Source organism: Heterocephalus glaber, unplaced genomic scaffold (assembly GCF_053883595.1).
Source record: "Heterocephalus glaber isolate CG9 unplaced genomic scaffold, H.glaber_assembly_v1.0 deba00001472, whole genome shotgun sequence".
Classification (NCBI taxonomy): Eukaryota; Metazoa; Chordata; class Mammalia; order Rodentia; family Bathyergidae; genus Heterocephalus; species Heterocephalus glaber.
This window is the reverse complement of record NW_028258315.1, coordinates 24,255,248-24,282,301: the sequence shown is the minus strand read 5'-3', so window position 1 is coordinate 24,282,301 and position 27,054 is coordinate 24,255,248. Positions and strand designations below refer to the sequence as shown.

Here is a 27,054-nt window from a genome sequence, read left to right as displayed (position 1 = left end):
GACTTTTGTAAACAGAAAATAAAATATATAAAATAAGATTACTTTTGTAAAAGAAAAGCATATAAAACTCATTTCCTTCTGTTCTGAGTATATAGCAACAATAAGGAAATTGTTAAGTAGAGCAAGTAAATATTAGCAAAATTCAAAACATCTGTGTGAGCTAGAAAGTGAGGAGAAACAAAGTTTTGTGCAAAGCTGGGATCACAGGCTTACTTGGCCCCAGAGCAGAGGTTGGTATTAGTGTCTGGGAGTTTGACCCCTGCAGAGAAAAGAGGACAGAGACAAAGAATGCTCTCTCTAAGGACATGAAAGGAGATAGGCTCAGTGTTTGAAGTTCATGGCTGATGCTAGATTTCACCATTCATGTTTGTTAGTTATCTATTTGTGAAAAACTAATTACTACCAGCTTAGTAGCTTAAGACAGCGTATCTTTATCATTACCCTGCATCTGCTGGTCAGCAGTCATGGCTGAGTAGAACTGGGTTTTCTGTTTCAGAGTCTCACCTGACTGCAATCCAGGGGTCAGCTGGATCTGAATTCTTATCAGCATCTTGATCTTCTAGCTCTCTTACATTGTTGGCAAATTCAGCTCTTTACAGCTACAGCAGTTTATTGGTGGAGGCTACCTCACCTTCCTGGCATGGCCTGCAGTTCCTTGCCATCTGAAGTTCTCCCAGTACAATCGCTTGCTTCTTCATATGAAAAGTAGGGGAGAGTATGCAAGTCTGTCAGCAAAATGGAAACTTATATAATGTATTCATATGAATAATATGCCATTGCCCTGTATCAAATTCTTTTAATGAGAAGAAAAGCACAGGCCTCCCTCCCCCCCCTCCCCACACAGTCAGGGGACATGAATACAGATATGAACAATATGAAACAGGGATGCTAGGGGCTGTCTAGAAGTTTGTTTCACTTTATAAAAGACCCTGCAAATCAATATATGTCAGTGATGTCCAGGGCTGTGGGCCTAAGCAAGATGTAGTCCAGAGAAGCTAGGGAGGCTAAGAAGTGGGGCCTCAGTCAAGTTGCACACAGAATCAGAGACACAATTTCTATGGCTGTAAGATTATCTCACAGCAAGAGACCTAGAATGAAAAGCTAACTGGCCAGATTTGTGGATGTGGGCATTGAAAGCTAGGTAGAAAAGATCCAATAAACCCTAAATGGTATAAGGTAAGGCCTGAAGAAGGAAGAAAGCTAAGAGAGGAGAAATGAGAGAGAGAGAGAGAGAGAGAGAGAGAAGCAAAAATACCAAAATTTAGTCTGTGCACCAAAATTTCAAAATTCAGGAAGAAATCTAAAACTATAATACAGAAATCAAATTCAACAAATGGAAATGAATTTACTCCAGATAAAAATAATTCTGAAGCAGATAAAGCATGTTTAGAATGTTTAAAAAGATAAAGGAATTCCACTTAAAACATGAGCAAATTATGAAACTGAAACAGGAGAAATTATAGAAGAAAAGTGACATGTTTTAAAAGTAGGGAAAAATGGTAGGGGCTTCTGAGCTGCCATTCCACTGTTCCTGGTCCAGAGGAAGGGGCTTCTGGGCCACCATTCCACCACAACTACCGGCCCCTGTCCCACCTCTCCCAGCTCAGAGGAGGTGAGCCGCGAGGATGCCAACAGCACCCCCACCGCCACCCCAGTCGAAATGAGAAAACATGTAAATAAGTCTCAAAACCAGACTTCCAGGTCACCTACAGCAACCCCAAAGGGAAATGAGATGGAACACTCTGATACTCAACCACCTGGACCCACTGAACTGGCAACAAAACGGGATCTGGAAAAAATGAAATCAGAAATAATTTCTCAGATAACAAGAGAAATTGTGCCCCTAGTGCAAGACATGATTAATAAATCTAGAGAGGAGCTCAGGAACATGATGGAATCCCATCATAGGAAACAAATGGGATCCATAAAACAGATGCAAATAGATTTCCAGGAGATGAAAAACTCCACTGAAAGTGGATGAATGAAAAGGGTGAGATTACAACAGACCCAGCAGAAATCCAGAGGATCATCAATACCTACTTCCAGAACCTATATGCCAATAAGATGGAAAACACACAAGAAATGGACAGATTCCTAGATACATATGAATTACCAAAGTTGAATGAAGAAGATCTAAAAATTCTAAACAACCCAATATCAACCAATGAAATTGAAAACGTAATTAAGAACTTATCACCTAAGAAAAACCCGGGTCCTGATGGATTCACTGCTGAATTCTACAGGACATTTAGAGAGGAAAGTCTACACAGCAGAATGAGCCAATGTGAGGACAGAATTTCAGATATAGAAGATAAGATTGCAATTAATGACCAGGAAAAAAGAATTGCTTCAAAATTATAAGGGAATATGAGAAATCAATCCAGCAGCTGCTAGATGATGCAAAGAAGAATAACATAAGACTGACTGGAGTCAATGAAGAAACAGGAGAGAGTGCAGATGAGATAAAAAAAACTCTTCACAGAAATAATGGTAGAAAACTTCCCAAGCAAGGGAAAAGAACTTGATATACAGATAAGTGAGGCATATAGGACTCCAAATAGCCTTGATCAAAAAAAATCTACACATAGGCATATAATTGTTAAGATTCCAGAAACTCAACAGAAGAACAAAGTTGTACAAGCAGTTAGAGAAAAGAAACAAATCACATATAAAGGAAAGCCCATCAGAATCACAGCAGACTTCTCAACACAAACCATCAAGGCAAGAAGAGCTTGGAGTGCCATATTCCAAGCCCTAAAAGAAAACAGCCTCCAACCCAGATTGATGAACCCTGCAAAACTATCTCTCAAAATTGATGGAGAAATAAGATACTTTCATGACAATGAGCACCTTAGGAACTTTGTGAATACCAAACCAGCACTCCAAAGAATTTTACACAATAGCCTAGGAACACACATTGAGGATCACAACCCCAGGAAGCAAAGCAGAATGAACCCATCTGGCATGACAAGAAATTAAATGGAAAGGGGGAGAACCCAACAAAAAGAAAAAGTCATGACAATGACAAGTCAATACATTTCAGTTATAACTATCAACATTAATGGTCTCAATTCACCAATCAAAAGAAATAGACTGGCAGAATGGATCAAGAAGCAAAATCCAACAATATGTTGCATACAAGAAACACACTTAATTCAAAAAGAAACTCATTCACTGAAAATTAAAGGGTGGAAAACAATACTCCATGTGACAGGAACCCAAATAAAAGCAGGAGTAGCTATCCTCTTTGCAGATCAAGTAGATTTCAAACCAACACTGATTAAGAGAGATGAAGAAGGACACTACATCCTTGTAAAGGGAAGAATCCCAGAGGAAGAGATGACAATCATAAATATCTATGCACCAAACACTACTGTGCCCAACTATATAATACAAATACTAATGGACATGAAAAGTCATGTATGCATTAATACAATTGTAGTGGGGGACCTCAACACCCCACTGTCACAAATAGATAGATCAACTAGGCAAAAAATGAGTAATGAAATACTAGAACTCAATCAAACTCTTGAACAAATGAACTTAACAGATGTTTACAGAGTCTTCAACGCCACAAAATCAAAATACACATTCTTCTCAGCTGCACATGGGTCATTCCCCAAAATAGACCACATACTCACACATAGAACATGTTTAAGTAAGTGCAAAGGAATTGAAGTTATCCCCTGTATATTATCAGACGATAGTGCGATGAAATTGGAGATCCATAGCAAAAGAAACTGGAAAAACTTCATAAACACGTGGAAATTGAACAACATACTTCTGAATAACCAATGGGTCACAGAGGGAATTAAAGAAGAAATCAGACAGTTCCTTCAATTAAATGACAATGACAATACAACATATTGGAATCTATGGGACACAATGAAAGCAGTCTTACTAGGGAAATACATAGCAGTGAATAATCATATTAGGAAAGCAGAGCAAGCCCAATTAAACAGCCTGATGCTGAACCTCAACCTTCTAGAAAAAGAAGAACAGGACAACCCCAAAGCTCATACAAGGGAGGAAATTAAAAAGATCAGAGGAGAAATCAATGCAATGGAGACTAAGAGAACGACACAAAAAATCAATGAAGCCAAGAGTTGGTTCTTTGAAAGAATCAACAAAATTGACAAACCCTTAGCCAACCTTATTAGAAAAAGGAAAGAAAAGGCCCAAATCCATGCAATTAGGAATGAAAAGGGTGAGATTACAACAGACCCAGCAGAAATCCAGAGGATCATCAATACCTACTTCCAGAACCTATATGCCAATAAGATGGAAAACACACAAGAAATGGACAGATTCCTAGATACATATGAATTACCAAAGTTGAATGAAGAAGATCTAAAAATTCTAAACAACCCAATATCAACCAATGAAATTGAAAACGTAATTAAGAACTTATCACCTAAGAAAAACCCGGGTCCTGATGGATTCACTGCTGAATTCTACAGGACATTTAGAGAGGAACTGCTGCCACTACTGTTTAAACTCTTCAATGAAATCGAAAGGGAAGCAATACTCCCAAATTCATTCCTGGAAGCAAGCATCACCTTGATCCCCAAAGCAGAGAAAGACCCAACCGAAAAGGAGAACTATAGGCCAATCTCACTAGTGAACATAGATGCAAAAATCCTTAATAAGATACTGGCAAACAATGCAGAAGATCATCAAGAAGATCATACACCCTGATCAAGTGGGTTTCATCCCAGGGATGCAGGGATGGTTCCACATATGCAAATCAATCAATGTAATACACTATATCAATAGAGCCAAGGACAAAAACCATATGATTATCTCCATAGATGGAGAAAAAGCATTTGACAAAATCCAACATGCATTTATGATAAAAACCCTACAAAAATTTGGAATAGATGGTCTCTACTGCAAACTGATAAAAGCCATCTATGAAAAACCAACACCCAATATCATACTAAATGTTAAAAAACTGAAATCCTTCATGCTAAAATCAGGGACAAAACAAGGATGTCCACTATCACCTCTCTTGTGCAATATAGTTCTGGAAACATTAGCCACACCAATTAGACAAGAGAAAGAAATAAAAGGAATAAAGATAGGAAATGAAGAAGTCAAATTGTCATTATTTGCAGATAACATGATACTCTATACAGAAGACCCCAAGAACTCCACCAAAAGTCTTCTAGACTTAATAACCAAATTCAGTCAAGTAGCTGGTTACAAGGTCAACACACAAAAATCAATAGCTTTCCTCTACACCAATGACAGACTCACTGAGAGAGAAATAGGGCAAATAATTCCTTTCACAATAGCATCCAAAAAACTGAAATACCTAGGAATCAACCTAACAAAAGAAATCAAAGACCTTTTCCCTGAAAACTATGGCACTCTGAAAAGAGAGATTGAAGATGATATCAGAAAATGGACAGACATTCCCTGCTCCTGGGTAGGAAGGATTAATGTAGTGAAAATGGCCATATTTCCAAAACTGCTATATAGATTGAATGCAATTCCAATTGAGATCCCAGCAGCATACTTCATGGACCTTGAGAAAACAATCCAAAAATTCATTTGGAACAAGAAGAGACCCAGAATAGCAAAAGCAATTCTAGTTAACAGAGACATGGCAGGGGGTATCACAATCCCCAACCTGCAACAATACTACAAAGCTACTGTGATAAAAACAGCATGGTACTGGCAAAGAAACAGACCTGAGGACTAGTGGAACAGATTAGAAGATGCAGAAACAATGCCAGACACACTCAGCCATCTCATCTTCGATAAAGGAGCCAAACACCCTCACTGGAGGAAAGATAGCCTCTTTAATAAATGGTGCTGGAAAAATTTGGCTCCAACTTGCCAAAGATCAAAACTAGACCTATATCTCTCACCATGCACTAAACTGAAATCAAAATGGATTCAAGATCTAAATATTAAAATAGGAACTCTGAACCAGTTGGAACAGAGGTTAGGTAGAATTCTTGAAGACATCAGTGTAGGAAAATATTTTATGAACAAAACCTCAGTTGCCTGTGAACTAGCACAAACAATCAACAAGTGGGATCTCTTCTTATTAAAAAGCTTCTGCACAGCAAGTGAAACTACCAGCAGTGTGAAGAGACAACCCGCAATGTGGGACAAAATCTTCACCTGCTTTTCCTCAGACAAAGGTCTGCTGTCTTGAATCTACAAAGAACCTAAAAAGATCAGACCTCCCAAATTTAAAGACCCAATCCAAAAATGGGCATCTAAAATGAACAGACATTTCTCAGACAAAGAAGTAGAAATAGCAAATAAGTACATGAAAAAATGTTCAACATTACTGGTCATTTGAGAGATGCAAATGAAAACAATGCTGAGATTCTACCTCACTCCAGGAAGAATGGCTGCTATCATGAAATCAACCAATAACAAATACTGGCGGGGCTGTGGGGAAAGAGGAACCCTGCTCCACTGCTGGTGGGAGTGTAGACTGGTGCAAAGACTGTGGAAATCAGTATGGAGATACCTCAAAGAACTAGGACTGGAAGTCCCATTTGACCCTGCCATTCCACTGCCGGGGATCTTCCATAAAGAATTAAAAGAATCATACCACAGTGATATATGTGCACCCATGTGCATAGCAGCTCAGTTTGTGATAGCTAAAACTTGGAAACAGCCCAAATGACCATCAACTGGAGACTGGGTGAAGAAAATGTGGTTTTTTAACAAAATGGAGTACTACTCAGCCATAAAGAATGAGAAATTAGAGACATTTATAGCTAAGTGGATGCACATTGAGGTGATACTCTTAAGTGAAATAAATAGGACACACATGTATAAATACCAAATAGTTTCTCTGGTGTGAGAAACTGAAAGTGTAAATAAGGACTAAAATGCATAATAGGTAATGTGAAATAGGAAGAAAAGGGGCAAAGGGGAAGGAAGTGGGAGGGCTAGGGGAAAGGATAGAAGGGAATGGGATTAATATGAGAAAATGGAAAAATAGGAACAAAATCTTTGTAAATAGGGAGGAATGGAGGGGTTGAAGGGAGGGCTGGGCAAGGGTGAAAAATAAGAACCAAGAGAGATTATGTAAAGTTGCAAATTTCCAATGATGAATGTCATTATATTGTATACCTAAAATGTACCAATGATTAGAATGAATAATCAATAATTCAAAATAGGAAGAAAAGGTCCAAAGGGGTAGGGGTAGTGGGAGGGGCAGGGGAAAGGAAAGAAGGGAAAGGAAAAATGATGAGAAATGGAAAAAATGGAAATATAGTCTTTGTAAATAGGGAAGAGTGGAGGGGGTGAAGGGAGGGCTAGGAATGGGGAAGAAATAAGAACCAAGATGCATTATGTAAAGGTACAATTCCCAATGAGAAATGTAATTGTGTTGTATACCTAAAATGTTCCAATAAAAGAATTTAACAAGAAAAAATAAAAAATAAAAAAATAAAAGTAGGGAAAAACATGGACATTGAAAGGAAAATCTTTATTGGCAAAATAAATTCCAGACCAAATATTTTTCCTGGAATAATTAGAGATTAAATGCAGTGGTAGAGAGTATAAGAGAATTTCTTTGCAAAGTAGCAGGGAACCAAGCTTATCAGGATTAGCGTTACCTGAAACTTGATATAATTGAAATAGCCTCAGGTCCATCTCAGGCCCCACCCTAAGAGCTGCTCTTTTCTAGTTGCACTTCACCTTGGGTTGGTCCTTACTTGTCTCTTGCTGCCAGTCAGGGCCTAAGATTTTGAGGTCTGTGATTAGGATGTAAATCTAGGGGAAGGCAACAAGAAGTTCTTGCCATGAGTAATTGGGTAAAATCACTTATGACCCTTCCAGTGTGGGTCAGACCAGATCACAGAAATAGAAGCTCCACCCAAAGGTCATGTATCCTAAGCTGATGGAAAAGATTAGTGACCATTTATTTATTTATTTATTTATTTATTTATTTATTTATTTATTTTTGGTACTGGGGATTGAACTCATGACCTTGCGCTTGGGAGGCAGTCCCTGGAACCACTGAGTGATCACTTATTTAAAGAATCCCTTTGGAATATGTTTGTGAACCTGAGGAAGATTTTGATGTTTTCTTGAGGACTTGAGGATCTTAGTCTGGAGCTATCTTAATTTACCAATTTCTTTCTATCTTAGTGATATTTTGATTTAGATCAGTAAATTCCATATGTTCACATAGAGAATTAAAATAACATAATGTGAAACTTCTAGTAATCATCCCTTGTTTCACCTTCATATTTACTTCTCTGCATCTGGTTCTTGTCAGTAACAAAAGTCTGGTTTAATTCTGTGGCTCCCACATTTCATTTCTCAGCAGTACCTACTTTTCAATTACAGGTGTTTTCACTTCCACACAACAGACATTTATACCACACTGAAATATCTGAAAACATCAACCTCATCCTGGCCCACTCCTGCTTAAAACATTTTAATGACTCTCAATTCCTTTAGATTTTTTCTACTGGATCTGGGTATAGAGAAAAAGAAAGCCTGGTATATACATGGATTTTTCATCAAATCTCTGTTTTCTCCCCTTTTAAAAATTTCTTTTAAGGATGCAAGTTTTGCATTTGAATTACCTCATTTAAAATAAATTTGGAAAATGTTCCCCAAAGTATTAAATGAAATTGCCACTTCTCAAAAATGTTTTGTATTTTTCAGTGGCCTTCACACACTGCCATAAATTTCTGTTTCTGCATACACACCTGTTTGTGCTGAGGAAATACTGGAACCACAAGGTAAAGTTCACACCCCTGTGTATTATATAAAAAGCCTTTGTGATCTTGTCCTGTTGTCTCCTTTGTCATTGTTCCCTACATTGGAACTTTGGTCTGGATGCTTTGAGTTTTCTTGAAAACAAAAATGAGTGTTTGCTTTTTTTGATCATACAATTTAAAAAGTAATCTTTTGTACAAAAGTTTAAACAACACAGAAACACCTAAAGGAAGTCAGATTTATGTAAAGCTTCTTACACCCAGAGTTAATTACCTTAGATATTATTCTTTCATATATATATATATATGTATATATACACATGCATGTATAGACAAATATGTTTCTGTCTATATTTACACACATATAGATACATAGACACACACATAGTTTTACATCCATAGTATACAAATGTTACTTTTCTGTACTCATCTTTTGTTTGATCTTATAACTTTTTTACCACCTCACTAGTTAGTTAAACCTGTTAACCCACCCAAGTTAACAGCTCATCTGGTCCACATGAGCTTATACAAAAACATAAATATGTATTAGACATTTCTTGGGGAAATGTTTAGAAAATATGAGGTCCCTTCCTATGCATTTTCTAACTGCTTTACTCATTTGAAATTGCATTACTTTATTTAAAAGTTCAGTGGTACAGATGTGACTTGTTCCTCTCACCTGTTGCTCGCTTTTCTGCTGCGAGGACCTGGTATCTCACTGCATATGTCTTTCAGGCTCTCATAAGTGGATACTGAGGCCATTTCCAGTTTGTCCTTCCATTTCCCTTTTCTTTAATGCAATGTTCACAGAATTCTGTTTATTAATTTAGGGAGAATCAATATTTTATGCTAATAAAATTTCCATCAAGAATATAGTATATAATTCCTTTAACTAGATCTTGCTTTATATGTCCTTTAATAAAATTTTTTTGTCTTATTTTGAGTCTAATTTTTCTTATCCAAAAAATATCCAAAACTTTTGTAGTTATTATTGTCAGGAAACATTAAAACTTTTTTTCATTTCTATTTTGAAAAAGTTATTTCTGTGGTTGGGATAAATAATTGAGTTTTTGAAAATCATCCATCACATTTCCAATCAGTCCACCAAATTCCCTCTAAGCTTTTGCACTTTGATTCCCAGTCTCCTTGAACAATTCTAATTCCCCACACAGACCCTCAGTGGCTTTGCTCTTTCTGGAAGGTCCTTCCCTAAATGACTGACTCATTCAGTGGGGAAGCTGACTGACCCAGCCTGCCTCCTCCAAGAAGCCTCCCTGGGATGCTGATTGTTGGCAGGGCCTTTATTTGTGCTTTCCCAGCACCTCTGTAAATTCATATTGCTTCTGTTTGTTGCCTTACCTCCTAGCCATCTGATTTGGTGTATAATCTCACATAGAGGACTTTAAACTCTGTGAAGTCATGGGCCAGATATTAAACAAATTGATATTCTCAGAAGCTAAGTGCTGTGTCTGGAACATAGTCACACTCACACACACACACACACACACTCACACACACAAGTGCAGATTGAAGAATTGTTAGGGAATCGTTGTTAATGTCATGCCAGAAAGACCTAAATTTTTAAGGATTTCCTAACTTCCGCTCTGTTATTCTTGATGTTTATAAATGTCACAGATATAACTTATTTAAGTTCTTTAAGTTCACTGAGTTCATGTATTAGCACTTTATGTGAAAATCGGGATAAGGTTGGAAGTTTGGACTAGATACAGAAATCTTAACTACTGATGGCAAGTTCATTCACATAATGAATTATTATTTATTGAGCACATAGTATCTTTTCACTCTGACCTCACATGGCAGAGAGGTTGAATGAGTTCCCCTGAGACTCCTTTTGAAGGACACTAATCCCATCCATGAAGGTTTCGCTCATGACCTAGTCATTTCTCAAAGGCTCTAAGACCTATCACCTTTCGAGTTAGGATTTTGACATATCCACTTGGACAGGGAAGAGCACAAACATTTAGAAAATAGTGTGTACATCGGGCCGGATGTGCTGAGAACTGTGGACATGATCCCTTAGAGAGCTTGCAAAAATCAACATTGGACTATGCAGTTTGAAGAATGTATTCAGAAATTTCTAGTGGCACTGGGCACTTTCAAACCCTCCTTTAATATATTTGTTCCTACAATGGGAACCCCCACCAGTTCATTTTTCTTTTAGAGTTGTTATTAGATCATACTGTGCCTTGGTACAAATTTCAAAAATATCCCACCATATTCTGGAAAGATAATGAAAACAACATTCTCATTTATCTTCTTGGCTCTTTTCATTGGCTGATCGGGTACATGATGACTTTACAATAAATCAGCTATCAGAAGTTTTAATTAAAGAAAATAAGTTTATTTCTCTCTATTCTCTCTTTCCCTGGAGAGTGAACTGTGGTACACTACATATTGCCCCAAAGATGTCTGTGTCCTAAACCATACAGCCTATCATTATATTACTTTACATGACAAAGGGAACTTCACATTGTGATCATTTCAGGACTTTGAGATGGGAAGAGTATACCATATTTTCAGGTGGTCCAATGTGATCACAAGACTCCTTCTGAGAGGAAGGCAAGTCAGGTTGAGAGAGACAGATGTAATGATGTTACTGTTGCTTTAAAGATAGAAGAAGCAAACCAGGTGTGGAGATGCACATCTGTAATTCCTGCACCTTGGGAGACTGAGGCAGGAAGATTATAAGTTTGAGCTCAGCCTGGATAACATAGCAACTTAGCAAGAGCCTGTCTCAAAATGAAAATATAAAAAGACATTGGGGATATACCCCAGTGTGAAGGCCCCAAGTTCAATCTCTACTACTACCCATCCTCCACCCCAAAAAAAGACAAAGGAAAGAAGAGAGGAAGGAGGAAAAAAAAGAAGAGAAAAGAGATGGAGGAAGGTACCAAAAGCCAATGAATGCAAGTGCCCACAACTATCTAAAAAGGACAAAGAAATAGCTTACAGTTTTTCCTTACAGGCTCTGGAAGAACCACAGCCCTGCTCATGGCTTGATTTTGAACTAGTAAAACCCACTTTGGACTTCTGACCTCCAGAACAAATGTGTGTTGCTATAAGCCACCAAGTTTGTAGAAATTTATACAGCAGCAGTACAAAACTGACACAGGGACCAAGTGTCCTGGCTCAGGTGTTGACTGTAGTAGGTTCTTTGGGGAAGTCTGACTAGGTGAACTGTGGTGGGATACCTAACTTGGGGAGAGAGCAGTTCCCTACCACATTTTATAAAAGTCAAGAGTCAACCAGGAAGATCTAGTAGCAACCACAGTCCCAAAATTAAGAATCATAAAAAGGGACATAAATTCAAGCATCAGGAGCCAAGGAGAAACTGGAAGGAGAAACACAAGAAGTAGCAAGGTACACAGAGGGTAGCTTCAAGGAACCTTATTAGAGTACAGTAACCAGAGTTCACATTTGTCAGACCATGAACATCAAATGCCTAGGAAAGTCTGGCAGACTTAACAAACCCCTTAACAGGGATATCTTATTTCTGAGGACCTTATACCAATTAGCAAATGTACTTCAGGTCATCCGTCTACTAACTTCATGACCTGCGTCTCTCAACTATTGCTTTACTGATGCCGGAACCAACTTAAGAAGGGAATACTAGCTAGTGACAAAGAGTTAACTTCATCTCTCCAGCCTCGAGAGCCCATCCCCTCTGCCACTCCAGAACACCCTCCTTTTAGGAACGGTTGTTACCTAAATGGTTATATGGACAGTTCAAAACAGACAAACCTCATGACATCATTTGATACTGACTCTGTCAGTGAGAACTTGAAAATGAAGTTAAAGATTAAGCAGCAAAGCCAAATCCAGGCACCCTGTTCTGAGAATATAGGGTCAAACCTGGTTGCTGTCTGATCACCACGTAGCTCATTGGTTATCCTTGTGAAACCCTGTGGAGTTATCCAAAAGGGAAGAAGGTACAGAAACACTCTATTTTCAAGGTGACCTTATAGTCAAGGGCTTCTCTACTGGTTTAATGGTGGTAAGAGTGTTTCTCCTTTTGGTGAAGATGCTAATTACAAGTCTCTCAAAGATCTCTTAGTGGGTGGGAACTGCTTCAGAAGAACTAAGAGGAAAAACATTATTTACAGGTTAAGGATTGCCATTTGGGAATGGGATCTGATTTCAAAAGGAAGAAGAGACTTTCTTAAGAAGGTAACTGGCTTAATCAGCACTTAGAGTAAGGCTTGAGAGGACATGACCAACAACACAGTGAGCAGGGATCATCTCCACAAGTCCTGACTTCAGGACAAGTCAGACCGGCTTTGAATATGGAACGAAATGCTGCATAAGGTCCGGTAAGGATTGGGTTTGGGACTGTGACTGATGAGCCTTTTCAGATTTCTATGTATATCTGAACTAATCTCTCAAGAAAAGGAGAACATGAAGGAGGATGTGAATAAAAGTGAGGGCGAGGAAATGTGTGTGCTTACAGAGCTCAGCCTTTTAGCACCTTTTAGCAATGTGACAGGAAGCCGGAGGGGCAGAGGCATGAAGGTGCCACCTCCGAACCCTCCCAGAGAAAATGCTGCTTCCAAAACATAGCTCCTGCCTGGAGGAAAGGTACAGGGTGCCTGCTGTAACTGTACCTTAGCTTTGGTATTATCTTGTCTTTTCCATTTGCCCATCATTGTGGCTCAGTACACTTTGTCTTTTGCTGTGATTCAATCATAAATAAATTAACAATGTGCCATAAAATTAGATGCTGGATTAACCAATTTTATTCCAGAACTACAGGTCTTTTAGCAAAGCAGCCTGGGCCTTAGTGCTGCTCACTTTGCAGAAACCCGTCTTCACACGTTCTCTGAAATTGGTGGCAAGGTAAACCCTCCCCTATCCATCTTGTGGATTCCAGCACAGAAGAAATTACTTTAAAAAGGAAACCAATTTAGCAACCAATCAAAACACATTTTATTTGTTGTAAACCTGTACTTATTCATGGACTTACAAGGGCCCAAGTGCTAAAGTGGCTGTGGTTATTATTGCTGTTATTCACATCGATAAACTTTTTACAGAGTATAATATTTTACAGTGCACAGGGCATATCTCATACCTTTGTTTCCACTCCAAATAGTCTTGTGAGGTAATATTTTATCTCCATTTTCTCCTATGAAACTTTTGAAGCTTGAAGAGTTTATGAAACTTGCTCTGGTTTTCGAAGATCCACAGTGGCAATGTGGAACTCAGGCCCCGAGTCCCCTCTAGTCTGAAGGATCATGTTCTTTGAACTTTGAATTTACCCTAAGTAAACCAGGAGCCTCAGTTCACACGGATGATGCAAGGCAGGTTGAATGTTGAGTGAAAACTAGAGGTGTAGAAAGGCCACTAAACAAAATCATGAGTTCTAGACTAAGAATAGGAAAAGCACCATTCTTTGGCTTATACATAAACCATGTCTATATTATTAATTTTATCTCAAATACAGCCTATACTGTGTCAGAAAATTGTTTACTCAGTATAAAATTTTTCTAACAATTTCACTTCAATTTTTCTATGTCTACTTACAGCTTTAACACTAGGATGCACTGTGTTTTTTTGCAATCATCACTCCTGAATGGGAAAGTTTTGACAAAATTCATGTTCTAATTGTTTACAATTAGCCTATGAATTATTCTACTGTCTCAAAGTGCATATCAATCACTCTGGTGCTCACATCCCATAATTTCACAAGCTCTTGTGATTGTTTTAGAAAAATAGTTTCCATTACTATGTCATAGAAACATTCCAGTTTAGAATGGATATTATCTAGATTTCTATATTTGTCTCATGAAAAGGATCAGGAAATAAATGATTGAAAGTTACTGAGACAAATAAAAATAATTGAAACTATAAAAGCAATGTGAAGTGTTTTGTTCTTTCCCTTTAGACAGCAAGGGAGAATGGAAAGAGAAATTGAAATAATAGGGTTATGATACTATCCCACTAGCAGAAAAAGCAAGAAGAAGCAGAGGGTTTTTGTTTAATATTCAAAGCTCAACTTAAAAGTGTTTTTCATCATTAAATTTCCTTCTGGAGTAAAGGATCAAAACTTCATGGAAAATTGTATGAATTTTCATTTAGAACACATTAATGTGAAGCCATTCTATTTTGTTTTGAGCTTATACTTAAAATATTAAGGAAATAAAGAGGAAGTAGCTGTAGCAGTAGAAAAAGCAGGAGTCCAGGCATTACAAGACCTGGTGCTGGTTCTGTGACCTGAGTGTCTTGAGGTAACTCTTCAAGCTTTCTGCACATTAGTTTCCTTATCTGTAAAATGAGCGTTTGGGTCAGAGGATCTCTCAGTCTCTTTCAGCTTGAGAGCCCAGTGCTTATGAGTCATTGGAGAAGTCGATGGGAAGGCTTTATATGTAGTATAAATATGGTAGGGGTATGTAAAGCTAAAAAGTAGCCTTCTTCCAAGTCACGGGTTCTTACCTAACAAGAGAAATCAAATAGCAAATGATGAAATTCGAAAGTTTTGCCCAGATGGCTTCTGCTAGGATCTGAGTGCAGAGCAGTGGAGTAAACTCCTGTTATCATCCTGATGCTAGTAGAACCTAGGAACCTTCCAGGCCAAGCAACAGCCAACGTTTGTCCTGGTGCTAATCTCCCCTTGCTAGCAGTGCAGGCTTGATTTGGGATTATTGCTGCCAGATGAGAGAATTGCAAAACTCGGATGGGTAGACATTATTCTCAGAACTGTGGGCTATTTGGGAAGCAGAAAAATATTCTGAGCAGCAGAAAATATTATATATTTATATATATGTAAAAGAAGCAAATATATTTTTATATATTTATATTTATAAATTTTACATATATGTAGATTTTATTATATATATAATCCATCTCCATGGAGAATTTGGTTAATATGCAAATATAAAACTAAACATGCTTATTTGGAATCATGAATTCTCTTAGCCTATCAAAAAAGCTGGATTATTCATTAATGTAATTAAAATCTCCCATTCAGTATGATTTTGTAGGTGAGTGTCCAGGGATTTAGCTCAGTGGTACCACACCTGCCTTGCAAGCACAAGGTCCTGAGTTCGATCTCCGGTACAAAAAACAACAACAACAATTCTGTAGATGACTGAAGATTTTGTCAGCCCAGTAAGGTGTCCAACTGGTGTGTAGCAAACAGCATTTTAAACCTTTACATGTAATATATATATGATGCACAATAGCTTCTTTCATATTCAAAGACACCATGGAACAGAGTTCTGGTTGTCCTGAGGAAAGAGACATATGGTCAGAAAGGAAAAAAAGCACTGCTCTTGGGCTGAATTTAAATGCTCTATCTCATGACTGTTACAAACTTCTTACCTTTGCATGGTTCTCTACGGTCTGATAAAACCTTTACAATTTTCTTCCTTAATTTTTATAGTATCATTTGGAAAGGAGTTTTATCATTACTGTGCATATGAGAAAATGGATAGCTAGGGAATTTAAGTGGCTAGGTCTAAGGATTTATACTGAAATTTCTTTATAAAAGTACAGTCTTCCAAAAGCATAGCAGGAGTGCACTGGAAAATGGAAATAATACAGCTATGTTAGATCAAATTTTCTACTAATGACTATAAGAGGCAACATTAACAAGAAGGAAGGATTTGTGTGCATAGTTTGGATTCTGTTCTCACCACAGATAAAAGCCTGTCGTGGTAGGAGAAATTCGGGGGAGCGGGAAATTCCACCACAAAGTGTGGTACCAATTCCTGTAGAAGCTAAATGGACACGAAGCCTCCCCCCAGGAAAGGTAAGGCCAGTGGTCTTCATGCCCCAGCACTCTCCTCTCCTCCCTCTTCCCCCATGCTGCTCCTTGGGGAGACTCTCAGTGAAACATCAGAGCCAGTTCCAGCCCCTGATTCTGTTAATGGCTGCTTTTTTCTAAGAAAAGGTGTTTATCTATCAAATAAATCTATCAGAAATGAAGCCAAATAATCAGTAAATGCTGGGATCTAAGGAGTGGAATGAGTTTTGAAAAAGAAATAAAAAAGAACAGCGGGATCCCATGGTATCTTCTAAAGTACATTCAGATTTAGCTGTGGGAGAAGTGGAAAGATGAGGCTCAATGAGGAGCTCATTGCTTACCCTTTACCAACTAGGTGCAGATTTCTGCTCACTACGCTATGGGCTGGCTCTGATCATGCACTTCTCAAACTTCACCATGATCACCCAGCGCGTGAGTCTGAGCATTGCCATCATCGCCATGGTGAACAGCACTCAGCAAGATGATCCCCTCAATGCCTCTACTGAGGAGCCTCTGACAGACACCTTCCGCCACTCAAGCAGGTCCAGCGAGGACTTTAAAACAAGGGTGAGTGTGATGGACAGCAAGCCTCCTCACTGAAAGAGAGAAAAAAAGAGTTTGAAAGGAATGCTTGGATCTTGATTCTGCAGAGTATAGAAGCATGAAGTATCAATAATGAACTAAAAGGAACTGAAAATATTTTTCTTCAAGAAATTGTCTCTGTAATGATAATAACATTTCATTGAGATTATTTTTATTATCATGTTGGGGAACTGTAGAAAATAATGAAGAATTCTAAAATGGAACAAATAGATTACTGGGTGTCATCAGTGAAAAACTATTTGCTATCTAGGGGATTCTTCCGGGTTACCCAATTCCATTTGGATCTCTGCACCTTTCATTGTTTTTGAGCTGTTTTACTACCCTGTAAATTCTATATAATGAATAAAAAAACAGGTGATTCCTGCCTATAGCTTTGCGGATACATTCTATCCTGAGGGAAATCACAAGTCTCTCCACTCACCAGTCCCATCATGATTGAACAAGCTAGTGTTTCTATCTGTCTATCTATCTATCTATCTATCTATCTATCTATCTATCTATCTATCTTTCTGTGAATGTCTTTTCCTTTTTATTTATTGTATATTAGTACTTGTTTGCAGTATATAATGTTTGCATTCCTTATGTGGAGTTGGTTCACATACACAACACATCCCAATTCCTTTGTTCACCTCTCTCCCTTCCCTGGACCCCCTCACCCATCCCAGCCTTCCATCTCTTGATCCTCTTCCAATCTGAGAAAGATCTATCTTCCTACTTCCTAATATCTACCTTTTATTTTGCACTTTATTTACAATTTGAGTATCTCGTATAAGAGATACCATGCAGTATTTAAACTTGTATGTCTGATCTATTTCACTGAATGTTATGGCCACAAGGCGCATGTGCATCTATTTTCTTTAAAATCCATTTCTGCTTTGCTTCCTGTTTATGTGTGTGTGCCTTTTTGAATTCTCCTTTGAACCTGCTGGAACATGTTACTAATTCCTATTAGTCAATGAGTTCACTCACTTCTCTGTTTATGAACCATGGTCTCTAACCTTTTTGACATCAGGGACCAGTCACCTGGAGGACAATTTTTCTTCAGGGTGGGCTGGGGGAGGCAGAGGATATGATGGTTTGGGGATAATTCAAGTGCATTAATTACATTTATGGTCACTTTATTTCTATTATTATTACATTAGATTCTCCTAAGTAGTGAATAACCTTATTCCCTTGCATAGCAGCTCACAGTAGGGATCATGCTCCTGTGAGAATCTAAAGCCCCTGCTGCTGTGACAGGAGGTGGAGCTCAGTCAGTAATGGGAAGGTTGGGGAGCTGCTGTAAATACAGATGAAGCTCTGCTCTGCACAGTCACTGCCCACTGCTCCCTCCAGTTGTACAGCTGTTTTCCTAACAGGCCAGGGGTCTGAGACCTTGCTGTAAACCATCTTTCATTTCCTGCACATTTCTAGTGTCATCCATGTAATTTGTAATTCATCATTTTATTACATTGGGTACACTATCTATCATTACATTACGTCACATCTTTTTTCTCTCATCCACTGTATTCGTTCACGTGTCTGTGCTCAAGAATCCAGAACACCTTCACGTTGCTAAGCATGCTGTGTTCTCTGTACACACTGCTGCCCCAGAGTCTGGTCTTGCTTCTCAGCACACCCCTCTCTGCTGTGCACGGCCCAGGGAAAGGGCTTGGAACCAGCCAGTCACAGCTACTTTCTGATTGTTTCATATCTTCTCAAATGGTGGACATTCGTTTTTACTGTTTCATCCTATAAGAATGAATTTTACTTTCTCTCTTCACACAAATTATAGTCATTTCTCAAAGGATAATTCTCCTACTGCTTCCTTCCTGGAATCTTCTCAAATTGTTCTTCCCTTTTCTCAAAGTACCTGTTTTATTTGTTCATCCTCAAATAGTCTTTCTTTCTTTCTTTCTTTCTTTCTTTCTTTCTTTCTTTCTTTCTTTCTTTCTTTCTTTCTTTTTTTTTGGTACCAGGGATGGAACTCAGGACCTTGACCTTGCCAGGCAGGCGTGGAACCACTGAGCTAAATCCCCAGCCCTTCAAATAGTATTTCTAATACAAATTGTATACCTTGCATTTTTTATACTTACTTTAAATTGACAAAATATTTATTAATTTATATTCTTTGCCCATCTAATTTATAACATGAATCCATATGTCTACAGGACTTCCCAAAAGTGTTTATTGAGTTATATCAGGAAGGAAACATGATTTTACTCACTTGAAACATATCTTAGAAACTTGGTTGCATCACAAAAGACCATAATTCTCAAACTTGACTTTTCTTTTCAGTTAGGGGCTGATTTTGGTAAGAGTTCAGTGAAGTTGTACATATTTCATTCTTTCAAATGAGAGTCATTGTCACCCACCTTTTACTGTTGTTAAAGGGCTTTCTTCAACAGATAAGCTGTTGCTTGATGGCTCTTTCTACTTAGTTCTTATCATCCATCTATGTAATTTATCTCCTTTCTTCATTTTCTGTTTCTAACTTTTTTTGGTACTAAATCCCCTGCCCTTCTGTTTCTAATCTTCTACAAGAGTGAAATTAAAGATATAATTAGTTGTTTGTTTGGAAAAGGTAGAATGTCTAAGTTAGGTTAAAAAAAATGGAGAAATGGGGCCCAGATTTAGCTCAGTGGTTCCAGCACCTGCCTCTAAAGCGCAAGGTCCAGAGTTGGATCTCTGGTACCAAAACAAATGGAGCAAAACTAAAATAGATATTTTGTAAGAGTCTCACCAACCCTAGGCAAGTCTGTAGAGAGTAGATTTTGATAAAATAATTCTTAGCAAATAGATTTTCTTCTTATTTTTTCCAGGCATCTGTGTATCAATGGAGCCCAGAGACCCAGGGCATCATCTTTAGCTCCATCAGCTACGGAATAATACTGACTCTGATCCCAAGTGGATATTTAGCAGGAATATTTGAAGCAAAACAGATGCTTGGTGCTGGTTTGCTGATCTCGTCCCTTCTCACCCTCTTTACCCCACTGGCTGCTGACTTTGGGGTGATTTTGGTCATTGTGATTCGAACAGTGCAAGGCATGGCCCAGGTATTCAAGCACTTTCTCATTCTGAGTGGGATACAGATCCCCAAATTCTGCAAAAGAGCAAACGTCTTCATGATTTTCATTTCAGGGAATGGCATGGACCGGCCAGTTTACGATTTGGGCAAAATGGGCTCCTCCGCTGGAACGGAGCAAGCTCACCAGTATTGCAGGATCAGGTAAGGATGATTGTGGCATCGCGTTGTTTTGCACGGCTCTGTCCTTCTATGTCTTTCTATGAATCAGACAGCTTGAGGAAGAGGAAGAATAGGTGCTGCTGAAAAACTCAATGATACAAGATAGCTACATAACAATGATACCTCTGTGTTGTAAAGACACTGAGGCTGAGAAGCAGAAAAGACTATAGTGAGCTAGGGCAGTTAAAACATCCATGTGAGAAAAAGGTTATAGCCTTAAGTGTTGCATAAGTGGAAAAAATCAAAAGGACATTATAAACAGAGTTATAGAAAAAATTCTGAAGTAAAAATTATGACTATCAGCTGAAAAGTAGAGTTTAAAGAGTCTGCAGTATTCTGAGCTCTTTTTTTTTTTTTCCTGAGCTAATTAAGTCTCACAAGAACCCTCTTATGTAAAAACTAGTTTGGACTTATTTTCTAAGAGGAGAATTATGGGATGTAGAGGTTAAGTAAATAATGCAAATACAAATAGCCAGGAGGGAGTAGAACTGAAATTGGAACCCAGGCAGTTTGGTTGGTTTCAGAATCCATACTCTAATCGTGGTGCTAGATGGCCCTCCATAGTGCTCCACACAAGGCCACTACCATCTTACTCTGCTGTTTTCCCCAGCTTCCAAGCTGAGAGTACATAGTTGAGGAACAGCAGCAGCATCTCAGTAAGCTTCTCACTCCCAAGTCCACACATAACCATGTCTTGTAGACTTTTGCCTCTTAGCACCCTCCTGCTTTCTTGCTTCCTCCCAGCACAGCTGTTGTCACCTTCTCTATTTCCAAATGCTCTTAGTGGTCTGTCTCCTCCAGGTTGATTTCTCTCATCTGTCTCTTCCCATCAAAGTCAACCTATCTTCTTAAAGCACAGATGGGACATTTTCCTCACTTGCTTGAGAATTTCAGTGTCACCTCATTGTGCAGATATCAAGATGCTTTGCTGTCTGATCCCAACCTGCCTTCCATTCAACTTCCCTCTGCAAGCAAGACTCGCTATTCCCTGTATATTTGCATTTATTCTCCTAGGCTCTCCTCCCATGGCTTCATATCCCTGAAAAGTTTTTTGATACCACTCTTCTCACCAAAAGTCCAGCTATCTTATTTCTTAGCTCATATAGCAACTCTTTAATCTTATAATCACTATTAATTTATCCTCATGTGTATTTCTATAGCATGTTTTAGTTTTATTATCATATTTATATTCTACACTCTTTTTCAAATTGGAGATTGGCCCCATTAGTGGGATATTAAATTAATTTAGTAGGTAAAGAAAGGAGTATTTTAAAAAGAAGGGTGAATAAAAGATAATAGAAAATGTTGGCATGTTTGCACATAGCAAAGCTAAGTATTCACTCATGAAACTTGTTTGAGGTGTTGGGTGTGGTTGTGTGTACAAGTGTTTGTGCACGTTTTTTGTGTTGTTTTGCCATGCAAAATGTATTTCATAATGTGAGTCTGTAAAATGTTGTCATTGTTGTTGTTGTTTAAACACAGACTCCAAAGTTTGCATTGTGTTACACTTGTGACAGTAATTTTTATTCACTTTTTCTCCACTGGACCAAAAGCTCTTTGAGGACAGGGACTGTTCTTTGTTAATTTTTATAAACCTTTACATTTCTCCACTGAATCTCTTATTGCATCATGTCATAAGGTGATTCTGTGATAGCAGTTTCTGTGATAAACTAAGGGATTTAGAGTAGGTCACATTGGTGCTGAGGCATCATTGAATTAGGTGGCATACCACAATTATTTACTAATTCTAATTACTTTCCATGATGTTTCCATGATGGGAGGGATGTGAGTAGGGGCAAATACTCTCAACACCCAGTAATTCTATGTCTGCCACCTCAGGGTTGAGACAGTGTCCAGAGAGACCACATAGAAGCAGCCTTAGCTATTTGCATAAGTGTTTTTCTCTTTGTTCTCTTTAGGGGCAGCATTTGGGTCCTTCATTATCCTCTGTGTGGGTGGACTAATCTCACAGGCATTGGGCTGGCCTTTCATCTTCTACATCTTTGGTGAGTCACTCTCTGAAACCCTAGCAACTCTATTGCCCAGGAATTTGTTTTATTCTTCTTATATTAATAAGAAGATGTATTAATATTATATTAATGTATTAATATTATATTAATAAGAAGAATCTATTTGTTAAATAGAAAGTGACGAAGAATTTGAGGATTAGTAGCATTCAGAATCTAGTCACACAAGTTGACCTAATACTGTCTGATGGTTTTGACAATCCACATGCACATGGCAGAGGAGATAATTCTTCTCATGGTGCCAGCTTCTGCGAAATCAGTAGTGAAAGCTTATCCTTCTACCTCCAGCATCTTCTCAGACTCTGTTATCATACTTGAAGTGCCTGTTTAAATGATCAAATGTATACAGTTAAAATGTCAAAGTTGGTTGAGTTCACCTTCAATATGTCTTCATATTGTGTTATATAATTATTAACTCTGCCTAAGATAACGTAACCTATTGTCCACCAAGTGGATCTTGCAAGGGTCAATTCAAATGTCCCCTTCTCCATGGGATCTTCCAGACAGATTTGACAGATGTGAGCATTCTGTCCTATGTAATCCTTACTGCTAATTCCTTTCTAGGTTATGTTAATGTGTAATCATTTATTTTTTCTTCTCATCTCTCCATTAGGCTGTAAAATACTTGAGGCAAGGGATCAATTATATAATTTTTATCACTTTAGCATCTGCATCTTAGCTTTAAAATAAAAGATGGATGAATCTAGTAAGAGAGGGAATTTAAAGACCATTAGTGTCCCCAATTTTTTTTTTTTTGGTGCTGGCGATCAAACTCAGGTCCTTGCGCTTGTGCAGCAAGTGGCGAAACCACTGAGCTAAATCCCCAGCCCTCCCAAATATTTTAATAAAGAGTATTCTTTAGCAGGGCATTTAGCTCAGTGGTGCAGCACTGCCTGCCTCGCAAGCACAAGGTCCTGAGTTTGATCCCCAGTACCACACACACAAAAAAAGATTAATAGAGTAATCTTTAAAAGACAAATTGCAGTAATGAGACAAAGTTCTACAGATTGTTATTTTCTTATAGCCAAATGATGTCTTTGAATTTAGTTCCAGCTTGGATGGCTTTCCCATTAAGGATGCTAATCCCAGACATCTTGTTTCACAAATGTTAATCAGGTGTTGTCAAGAAATATTCTATCAGAGACTCCATAATGGATATTATTTGTGGTTTGAATACAAATACAAATTGATTGGACATTTTCCTTGCCACGCTGACTTCATGGCTGGTTGTTCTATGTATGTCCAACTGTCTTTGTCTTTTATTCTGACTATTCAGAACTTCCAAAACAAGACAATGAGTTTACTAAGAAGTGAAAAACACAAAATATAAAAATGGAATTTTAAGAGTAATTAATGAGCCATGCAATGGCATTTTCATGTTCAGGCCTCTGACATTGACAAAGGTAACTCAGAATTTGAGAGATGGCATCTGAAAAGCTTTGACAAAAAGAGGTTCATAAGATGGAGAGGAAGAAATGGGAACATTTAGATCCTTGTGATGGAATAATCATGAAGTGACATGCATGGTAGACAAAGAATACTTCAGAAGAACTTCTCTTTCCCCAGTACACAAATCTATCTGAAAACTAATTGTGTCCATACTTCCCAGGTAGCATTGGCTGTGTCTGCTGTCTACTGTGGTACACAATGATTTATGATGACCCTATGCATCATCCGTGCATAAGTGCCAGGGAAAAGGAGCATATTGTGTCCTCTCTGGCTCAGCAGGTACTGTGTTCCCACTCCTTCCACCTGTGGAGCACCCAGACATCTCCAGGGCAGGACATGTGTCCCCTGGGAGAGGCAATCTCTGGTCTGTTCTAAGCCACATGTTCATTAGCTATTTCCTTTCAGCCCAGTTCTCCTAGACGATCTGTCCCCATAAAGGCTATGGTCAGATGCCTACCACTTTGGGCCATTTTCACTGGGTTTTTCAGCCATTTCTGGTTATGCACCATCATCATCACATACCTGCCGACGTACATCAGTACTGTGCTCCATGTTAACATGAGAGACGTAAGTGTACTTCCCATTTCCATAAAATTGACAATAATGGCAATTGTTTTGTGCTGCCTCTTGAATTCCAGCTTTGCATATTCATTTAACTTTCACAATGACCATGGAGAGGTACTGTACCAATTCCCATCTCACAGATATTGAAATGGGACACTGAGAGGCAGGAGAGCTAGCCTTGGGTCAGTCACACAGTTCCTAAGGGGTAGAGCTGCGTTCTACCTCTGACCACTACGACTTACTGCCACACCAGCTGGTTCCAAAGTCTCCCTTAGAAGTTAATGTTGCTTGCCTCTGGATTCCAGCACAGTGCAAGTGCTGGTGCTCCTCCCTCAGACAGTTGTGTTCCATGATAAATGATGCCAATTTCCCTCTGGCATCTTAATGTTGGGGGATAAGCTGGTGGTTGGTCTGCATTCCTGATAAATGTTGATGCCATATGCACTTCTGGAATTACTCTGTGTACTTTTCTTCCCTCAGAGTGGGGTTCTGTCTTCCCTGCCATTTGTTGCTGCTGCCAGCTGTACAATTTTAGGAGGTCAGTTGGCAGACTTTCTTCTGTCCAGGAATTTTCTCAGCTTAATCAGCGTGCGAAAACTCTTTTCATCCTTAGGTAAGAATAGGTATGTGGGTTCAATTAATCAGTCCTACATGATCTTAACAGGCTCTTGACATCCTGTCCTCATTGTCCAGGCCTCCTTCTTCCATCGCTCTGTGCTGTGGCCCTGCCCTTTGTGGCATCCAGTTACATGACAACCATTATTTTGCTGATACTTATTCCTGGGACCAGCAACCTGTGCGACTCAGGGTTTATTATCAACACCCTAGATGTTGCCCCCAGGTAAGAGCTTCACCTGAGTTTCCCTCCTCCGGGTCCCTCCAGAGGTGCTGGACCTCAATCATCACCATGCAAAGCCCTCCTGTTACTGACATGCATTACATGATGGCAGAATGACAAGTAACAGAAATGTCAGTGCACGGCCATGACCTAATGTGGTAATGAGAGCAACATTTTCCATTCCTGTCTAGTAACCACTTAGATAAAAAAGTTTCTCAAGCTTTCTGACTAAAGATTAGACTGCATGTTTTGGCAAAAGGCCCACGGATATATGTTTTGGAAGTTTCCTGGGTGTTGATCATATTAGCTACTTGCCATGAGCCAACTCCAGTGCTAAAACCCTCTCAGAATCAACATATCTAATCCTTTCAATTACACTGGGCAGATCTTGTTGCTCCCTCCCAGGCCAGAGGGAGAGGACTGAGGCATGTGAGGGTTAAGTCATATTCCTGTGGCCACACAGGGCAGAGGCAGGATTTGGACCTATGCAGTCTGGCTTCAAAGTCTACATCTTGTCCTGCCCATGGCACACAGTGTATCCTGTGCTGAGCAGTGAGGTGGAAAAACCCGGTTCCCACAGAGATTAGTTTTTGAGTTATCCTATTGACTCAGCAGACAGGTGATTTGGGGGTTGGCAATGAGGAAGTGCAGTAAGCAAAATGACTTTGTCATTAGAGGTGAGCTTCATTCAAACTGAGTTGTTGTGATGGCAAATGTGATGTTCTATGAAAAACTGAGTATGAAATCTTCTCCATAGATATGCGAGTTTTCTCATGGGAATCTCAAGAGGATTCGGGCTCATTGCAGGAATTGTCTCTTCCACGACTACTGGATTCCTTATCAGTCAGGTTGGGCATGTTATTGAACATCTTCAAGTGGCAGGTATTGCTTTAGGCATTGGAGAAATATGCTGTGGTCTCAAGATGGTATGGACTGATGGAGAAAGTGAGCACCAGCCACGCAATTGCTCAGATTATGCAAACCTCTAGATCAGACCCTGCTGGGCAGGCTTCCTAAGAGAAGAAAAATAAAAGCTGGATTTCTCCAAGTGAACAGATGCTCAGTTCATGATAACCAGCTGTTTGGGTTCAGAAGACAGCATGCTCCTTAGAGGCAAAAAGCATGAGAGAATTCCCAGTTATGACCAGAGTGGATGAGCCCTCTCAAGAACATAGCAGGGAAGAGGAGGATCACAAAGAATCTCTCCAGCTTAATCCCAATTTTTAAAAAATCATAAAAGAGGGCCCGGGATTTAGCTCAGTGGTTTCACTGCCTGCCTTGCAAGCGCAAGGACCCGAGTTCAATCCCAGGTACCAAAAAAAAAAAAAAAAAAAATCATAAAAGGGAAAACATGTGGTCCCAAGGCCAGTTTAAAGAGAGGTTGACCTGAGGGCAAAGAGAGGGGCTGTGAGCCATGCAGAAACACTGAGTCTTGCACAGGGTAGGCAGGAGGATGAAAGGGCAGAACCAGTTTGAAGGGAAAAGTAAGGAGAGTCAATCGCAAAGCAAAATTTTGTTTTGTTTTTAATAAATCTCTATGTGACCTAATTCCAAGGTTGGCAAATTTTTGTTTATTTGTCATCAAATTTCTAAGAATGCAAGGTGAAATGAACTATGACACACTAGGGTCTGGGTGAGGATGGTCACTCAGCAGATCACATAGGACCCCTGTTGTACTGAGATGTCCACCAAAGGGATTGTGGTTATTAGTGTCTACAGCTAGAAGCAAACATGGGATATTAATGATTCTGTCTTCAGTATAATTCATAATGTTTTAATGAATGCTGAGATCCAAATTTCAAATAAAACATCAGTACAATTTAATTTATTTTTGTTTAAAGAATTAGCCATCCCAACTGAGAACCCAAGATGCATTTTGGAGA

At 38.9% G+C, this 27,054-nt stretch overlaps 1 protein-coding gene and 1 long non-coding RNA gene across 15 annotated transcripts in view; one reads left to right on the top strand and one right to left on the bottom strand.

Moving 5' to 3' along the window:
• Positions 1-125: 125 nt before the first annotated feature.
• LOC110349755 (uncharacterized) overlaps positions 126-27,054 on the bottom strand; it is a 72,130-nt gene continuing 45,201 nt past the window's right edge. The window contains exons 4-9 of one of the 7 annotated variants that reach the window (XR_015439372.1): positions 20,259-22,643; positions 16,806-17,060; positions 13,792-15,946; positions 9,385-9,519; positions 8,697-8,840; positions 126-692 (exon numbers count right to left, since the gene is read on the bottom strand). This is a non-coding gene — a long non-coding RNA (uncharacterized LOC110349755). Of the gene's footprint in view, positions 693-7,100; positions 8,841-9,384; positions 9,520-13,791; positions 15,947-16,805; positions 17,061-20,258; positions 22,644-27,054 lie in introns of those variants that run through there. The other 6 variants (XR_015439371.1, XR_015439375.1, XR_015439377.1 and 3 more) reach the window with 6 other exon arrangements.
• The window catches only part of Slc17a2 (solute carrier family 17 member 2), a 33,358-nt gene continuing 18,859 nt past the window's right edge, over positions 12,556-27,054 (top strand). For 2 of the 8 annotated variants that reach the window (XM_087181840.1, XM_021260520.2), the window contains exons 1-11: positions 12,662-13,036; positions 16,360-16,470; positions 16,820-17,031; positions 19,869-20,102; positions 20,188-20,275; positions 22,213-22,299; positions 23,930-24,048; positions 24,175-24,336; positions 24,814-24,946; positions 25,027-25,174; positions 25,929-26,019. In XM_087181840.1, coding sequence (XP_087037966.1) covers positions 16,443-16,470; positions 16,820-17,031; positions 19,869-20,102; positions 20,188-20,275; positions 22,213-22,299; positions 23,930-24,048; positions 24,175-24,336; positions 24,814-24,946; positions 25,027-25,174; positions 25,929-26,019 — 1,302 coding nt within the window. In that variant the 5' untranslated portion in view covers positions 12,662-13,036; positions 16,360-16,442. Of the gene's footprint in view, positions 13,037-16,359; positions 16,471-16,819; positions 17,032-19,868; positions 20,103-20,187; positions 20,276-22,212; positions 22,300-23,929; positions 24,049-24,174; positions 24,337-24,813; positions 24,947-25,026; positions 25,175-25,928; positions 26,020-27,054 lie in introns of all 8 variants that reach the window. The other 6 variants (XM_021260519.2, XM_021260517.2, XM_021260522.2 and 3 more) reach the window with 6 other exon arrangements.